Source organism: Pogoniulus pusillus, chromosome 1 (assembly GCF_015220805.1).
Source record: "Pogoniulus pusillus isolate bPogPus1 chromosome 1, bPogPus1.pri, whole genome shotgun sequence".
Lineage (NCBI taxonomy): Eukaryota > Metazoa > Chordata > Aves > Piciformes > Lybiidae > Pogoniulus > Pogoniulus pusillus.
The window spans coordinates 17,204,498-17,211,667 of NC_087264.1; the positions used below are offsets into that span (position 1 = coordinate 17,204,498).

Below are 7,170 nucleotides of genomic sequence, written 5' to 3' on the forward strand. Positions count from 1 at the left end.
CTCTCTCCCTCACTAATTTGCACCATCCCTTTTACCAATGAAGAGCAACTCCGGAATGGAAACGCGCAAATACGTGGCCATAGTGCTTCATCTGAAAGGGGACTTGGAGTATTACATGTAGGAAGGTCACGCATAATCTTTCTTGTCAGGTAGAAAATAGGATAAAAGGGTTCTCCTGGGTGTGTAAGAGGAAAGCTTGCATGCTTGGATCTCAACAGCCAATGAAATTTGAGGTAAAAATGAGCCAGTGATGCACAGAGCTAGAGGTACAAAAAGAGCTGCTGCCCTAATGCATAAGGGCAGCTGAAAAGTAGCAAGAAGCCAAAATGACTTTGCATACATAAATAGACAGGTCTATTTTGATCACTGGGACAGGTGCATATAAGTCTGCCAAACCAGTAATTTAAATGGTGTAACTGAGGCATGTTTCACCCCAAATCCGTGCCTGATACACATTTAGAAACAAACAGACTGAAGGGTTTAAACAGAGTCGTTCTAAGCCTGAACTTTCGTGCCTGCCAAAAGTAAATAAATAAATAAATGCTTCCAATAGCCATTTCATTGAGACCAAAGAAAGTAGTTGCTCTGCTGCACTAACAATATCCCTTAGCTATTGATAAACCAGAAGCAGAACCTTGATAAAATCTCCATTCCACTATTGGCAGGCTCTGAAAAAAATACAGGCAGCAAAAGAAAATGCAGGAGGTGCAGAAACACGTGGAAGACCAAATTAAAGAGAAGGGAGTTAACAGGACACAAACACCATACATTTTTTGACCATTCATGAACTGATTGTCAGGGTTGGAAATGAGGACAGAAAAAGGAAAGAATTTTTGGGAGCAGCAGAGAGGTTTAGACAGCCACACCACTTTTCTGCTCAGGAAAACAGAAGTATTGCCATCAGATTGTCTGTTCTCTTGTCACCTCCACCCTTTGGCACCTGGGTGCTTTACTGTGTCATGAAAGACAGAGACACAGGAACTTGTATCAGATGCAGACAGACACAGCATGTCTGGAAAAGGGTCAACAAACCTCGTTCTAAACAGCTCTTTGTCTCCCTTTTCTTGCCTTTCCATTTTGTAGTAGCTGGAATCATGTCTAATATTAACAAGCCTTAACTCTTATCACCTAAAGAGAACAATAAGATGTCACAACCAGAAATATTTTTGAGGTTACAAGCAATGCAAATTTACCTCCCTGTAATCATTTTCCATAAGTCCTTCATTACTACTTTGCTAAAATTAAATGTCATTAACCACTTTTTATTAACTGTTGTTTTTTTTTCTCTAACAATGCCAAGAACAGATCACAGATTGACTGTTGTATTGCATTTATCTGGTCCTCTTTATGCCCTCAGAGGCATCGTGAACTCAAGGCACTCGTGTCTGAAATATTTGTGTGGCAACAACAAAGATTTTTCCCCTTTGCTGTATCTAAACCTCAGCTTTAAATACAGGTCACGTCACTTCTGAGAAGGGAATTTGTAGGGGAAATGCTTACATGATGTAACCATGGTCTGTTACAGGGCTTATGCTTAGGTCTCCCTTCACAAAGTCACTTTAAAATCCCACATAAGATGTGATGTGCAGGTGCTTGTTATTTTTCTGCACTTGCTGGGCATTTTCTGTGTCTCACGATTAGCACAATTAGGTAGTCCTGCACTGTGTTATCAAATGGTACCAGTGGCCACCAAACAAAGTAAAAAGGGTGATTGGTGCTAGGCGGCTGGCAGATCACAGCAGGCATCACATTTCTGTCACTAGCTCAGACACTTAGAACATGGACATCTGTGTATGGACTAGCAAACTTGGCTCCATTCACAGACAGCGCAGAAGAACACGGAAAACATGAGTGCCTTGAGCACGAAGCAGCTGACTTAGTTTGGGTGTCCACTTTAAGCTGTTCTGAACTGCATGTTTCTCTCCATTGACCGTGAAGGTAGTTTGAGGTGGTCACCGCAGATGCACCTACCTGCACTGGTCAGGTGAGTCCTCCTCTAGTGACCAAACGCTGTGATTTTACAGTGACTGGTGAGCAAGTTGGGCCCTCAGTGGAAACAACTGGTTGTTATCCCAGTTTGAATGATGTGGCACTCTCAAGAGAACGGAGTGCCCTAGGGCATAGCCTAGCCCAGCACCCCAGCCTCCATTGAAGGGATGAAGGTGGTAGTGAAAGCAGCCTTCATCTGACACAACATTCACAAGACAAATAGCCCACCTTGAGGCCTTGGGACCAGACTGCTCATCTGTCAGGTGGACTGTGCAGCTTGACAGAGTTTACCTTATTGTTTGGCCTGTGTCTGGAAAGTGAGAAATAGACAGGGCGAGTTCAGTATTATGATGCCTCTTAACATGTCCTTGCTCTCAATTTGTATTGAAAAAGAAATGTTTATGTCTGTCCTTTCTTCTCCTCCTCACCCTGCCTATCTATACATCACCAAACCTGGGACCACTCAAGGAAACCAATGAGGAAAGAAGAGAATGGAACCAGTCGGGCTGAATATGCAATGACCTCCTCCCAAAACAACAGAACAGTTGATAACAATGCGGTCGTATAATCCCCGAAAGCCCGCCGAGGCGCAGGAGGTGGTAAACTTTCAAAGCACACATGCGGAGCATGCAAGGTGGGTCAGATAAGGCAGCGAGAGGAGCTCTGTGGCCAAGGACTTCATTTCAGAATCAGTGATTCAGAAGAGAAACGCAGGCTGCTCTTCAGGCTTGCTGCTTCTCCAGGAGAGGATAAACTCACCCACTTGGGCTGCCCAGAGAAAAGGCCTCACAAAGGCAAAAGCACTGCATGCTGCATCTCGTGAAAGCGATGTCACGATGCCTCCCACTCCTTCCTCTCTTCCACCCAACTTTTCAGTTTGAATTGAGTGTCCACAAAAAGCTGCTGAAATGGGATCTTTTTAGGAGATGATCTGCCAGAATGGCAGCAGCTTTTTATGGTTCTGAGGGTCAGGGGTGGGAGGTGTCACCTACGTTCTTCTCCAGCCTGCAAGGTTTTGTACGCCTATACTTCATTCTTATCACTCATGTTATTTCGTTATTTAAAAGGGAACAAAGGGTTCTGTTAAGCCATCAAGCAAACAAAAATTGCATGAACTTGTGACTTATCCCAGGAAATTAATCTATGGTCTGATGACTATGCAATTTCCATGGCAGAAGATTTTTCAGGCAAAAGAAATCAAAATGTAAGTTTTTGGCAATTAACATTGCTATTTAAAGGGAGATGTTAAAAGATGCTTTGAACGTTATTACTTCATATCTTTCCATCACACTTCATTTTTGTATCTTTAAGAATGTTTTTCCTTTGTGAAACTTTACATGTTTCTCTGTGTTTGCATCATGCTGATTCCCCAGGGAGACCTTTGCAGGAAAGATGTTTTGTACACCTTAGTGTGAGTATTTGGGCAGGAATGTGTTAAAAGGACTAGCAGCCCTTTGAAGTCCTCTTCATCCACTGATCAGTGTTGTTTCCTGAAAGTGTCAAATCTTCTGAACTGACCTATCAAGGACATTTTAGGTCTGTCTTGGAGGACCACTTTTGAGGGTCTGGTAAGCTGGTTGTAACCCGCTGTGTTTATTCAGTCTCTGCCTCTTCTTGGCAGAGACTGCCGATTGTGCCAAATTCAGCATAGTAGCTTAGTGTTGTACTTTCCATAACGTGGATTGCAGACTACTTAAAGCAAAGCTGAATCCACCCAAACTCATTTCAGATAGGATCTCAGGTTAGACTCAGTAGGAAGCCCTTGGGATAAAGGCAATGAAGCTAGTCTCTCCCCACTGCCTGAAAACTTTCCTTTGTGTCACACCTCCTTGTGTATGTCTCCGCTTACCTCTGTGCTGAAAGCAGTGATGCAGCAAAAGGCAAATTTCCACTCTGGCTTCTCGTCTGGACATCAAGCTTCAATACTACTCAGTTTCCATGTTGGTGAGTAACTCCCAGGCGCTGAATCAGTCTTGCTCCAGGATGTGGCTGTGCCCCGGCCATCACATCTCTTAGTACTGCAACACACTGATGTTTTCAGTTTTATATAAGGATGTGCCTGAACTGCAGAAATCAGACCTCGATTTTGAATGCATTCCTGTCTGTGACTGCTCTGTCACCAGGATGCAGAGTTTGGCCTGAAGACAAAGTTTTGCGGACCTTCACCAAAAGAGCTCCAGGATATTTAAATCAGCAGTTTCAGCTCAGGCCCATCTGTAGTTTTCTACTGCCTATTGAACAATAGGGTATATGTAAATGTAAGTATCTTTTCAATGATAAAATTAAATGCTGCTATGTACTGCTGTGGAGGAATTTATGGAATTATTCATTCAGCTTTTTAGCCTGTCATCACTATGTAGAAGAAGTTTAGCTACATGAAATTATTTCTAAAGGCTATACTTTCTCAAGAAATGAATGCAGTTACAAAAGTGAAAGGGAGTAGGTGACCCTTTGCCCAAGAGTATGATCATTCTCTGCCATATTCATGTTGTATGCTTGCACAAGAGACGGTGATACATTCTTAGACCCAAAATGGGAGTAAAACGACAGAATTCACACCTCAAGTCTAGTATCCCAAATGTTGATTGCCTAAAGCACTTAGTCCCTAAATACTATAATAAAAGTATTGCAGGTATATTTCTAGAATATTTTCTAAGCTATAACATTAATTTTGGTGTAGTTACCTATGTTTGCCTTTCTTTTTGTTTTTTACTCCAGTTGTTTCTGCCTAAACATGGCATAGTCTGAGACTGGTTGCATGTTTAGCTGAGAGTATAAAGCGTAACTGCAAATGAGTTTAGCATGATACAGGCTCAGGATTAGCACTTTCTCCTAATGGTTGTTGATTTTATTTCTTCCCTAATACAGCTTTAAAGGCGTGTTCGGTAAGGCCAAAATCACAAATGTGATTTGCAGCTTATGTCCATCAAAAAATGTGTCTGTTTTTGCAAGAAAGAGTCCAAAGAGATGGCCACCAGACACTGTCACATTTTCAGTGATGTCAATAGTAAAATGTCCTTGCTTGTGAAAATCTTGGTGCATGACTTAACTCAGAAGCAAACTTCGTGGAGAGCAAGGAGACAGGGCATAAGGAAGAAGACACAAGGACTAGGACCTGTTTTCAACTCTCCTGCTGATCTGATGTTTACTAGCAAGTAAATTTGCCTCTCTGTGCCTCAATTTACCCACCTGTATAATCAAGTTAAAAATACTTACCAGCTCTATGGCAGTATTCTGTGAGCTATAGATGTATCTTATTTGCATAGGCAGATACACGCTATTGTTATATCCAACATGCTGATATCAAATACATGTACTTAGGCACACCACTACCACCACTACCATAATGGTTCTTAAGCAGACATTCCCCAATGTGCTTTTCTAATCCACTGGCCATAGAAGAGCTGCAGCAGACAGACTGAGAGCTACTCCTCTGCTTGTCCAGAACCTTTGCTCTCAGCACTCACACAGCTGCACAGCAGGGAAAGCTGGAAAATCTTGCATGGGATAGTTTTGTCTTTAGCCTCCTACAATTGACTACACTGCACCAAAATTTAAGATGATTTTCAGAAAGGCACTTGCAAAAGTACAGTGGAAGCAGAGGTAATTCTTCAGAAAAGAGAAGTGAGAAAAGCATTGGAGGAATAATTTCTGAAGTTTACTGATGTGATTTAAGGTTGTTTAACACTCTACAGATTACTTGCAAAGCTTTTATTAAGAGGCTTCTGTGCTTCCTTGCCATACTGTAATTCAGAGCTTTACTAAGCAGTGACCCTGGATGTGGGAGACTGGCAATGAAAATGCAGCTTTATGAGTGCGAGTTTAGTTTTAGCCACCAAAAATAGCAGGTTTGAAAGGTCCTGCATAGCTGCTTTCATAAAATAGCCAGCAGATGCAAAGGTGGCCAGTTTCTACACAGAAGTTAACTATTCTGCTTTGACCACCACCAGAGAGACTCAGAAAACCTGCTGTGTTCAGTCTGAGGGAGAGCATCAACTCAAAATGTCTTCTCAAAGATCACTACTAGCAGCCACAAGCAGGGAATGCACTTTAAGAGCCTGAGCTTCAAAGTGTTGAGTTTCCCCAATCCTCAGCAGTGCCAGGAAAGCAAAGCTGAAGCCTCAGTCTGGCCACACTTCGAGTCTCAGACCTGACAAAATGGCGTGCCCAGGAAAGCATCTCTATCTTGGATAGATGCTGCAAAAACAGACATGGGAGGAAAGAGGAAAGTTCTACTCAGTATAAGTTAAAAATGCATTGATACATATCTGTACAGAGACCTACTTGTCCAGGTCCTTGCACCCCTTATGGCCACAGCACGTGAAGCGAGTGCGGTCCTCCTGCTCTAACCAGGACACAACCATAGGATGCTGCCAAGTGATGGAGAATCAGGTCTATGATAGATATGTATCTACAAGACTCCCTGCACCTGTACAAACAGAAATATATTCATTTAAGTTGCAGAATAGTATGTTTAAATCAATGCATGAATGTAAATATTCTAAGATCTGCCTTCTTGACTGTGTACCACATGTACAGATAAAAACAAATATTGTTCATAGGAAATCTGTATCAGTGGTTAAATGACTAAAGAGGAAAAAAAAGAACCTGAATTAATGTTGTCATGTTTCTCAAACAAGCCATTAATGTATATTTAGTATTTAAGGATATTGCTCAATAAGTATGTTCTGTACCAAAAACTGTGTTGCATATACAGATTGTGCAGTACCCTATTTTAAAGAGGAACCATAATTAATTTTTATTTTAAATAAAAAGGTACCTTGTAAAAGTTTCCTGTGTCCTGTCAGTTATGTAGCTGAGAACATTGAGGAGAAACACTTTTTATGTTCTGGTTTTAGAGAAGCTCATGGCTGCTGCTGTCACCTGTCTTCAGCAGGGTTCTGGCTCTGTCTCTCCTAACCTTGCAGTTTGAATCCTAGATATGGCCACTGCTGAAGCTTTATAAACAAAATAATTAAGCTTCCTCAAGAAAACCCTTCTCTTTGTAGCAAAGAGGCAAAGTTTCCCTAACAACAAACTCCACTTGTAGAGTGATTTCTTCATCTTTCACATAATACTCTGTACCTTTGTTTATTTTGGTGCAAAAGATTATTTGCAACATTTTATAGTCTTAACTCCCTGTAGGGACTTTACCCTCCCTTTTCCACACAGGAACAAAAG

General features: G+C 41.7%; 1 protein-coding gene across 1 annotated transcript in view; it reads left to right on the forward strand.

The window, feature by feature from the left end:
• PRIMA1 (proline rich membrane anchor 1) overlaps positions 1–6,781 on the forward strand; it is a 59,400-nt gene extending 52,619 nt beyond the window's left edge. Inside the window, exon 4 of the mRNA XM_064142445.1 lies at positions 2,458–6,781. Coding sequence (XP_063998515.1) covers positions 2,458–2,557 — 100 coding nt within the window. The 3' untranslated portion in view covers positions 2,558–6,781. The remainder of the gene's footprint in view (positions 1–2,457) is intronic.
• Positions 6,782–7,170: the final 389 nt, after the last annotated feature.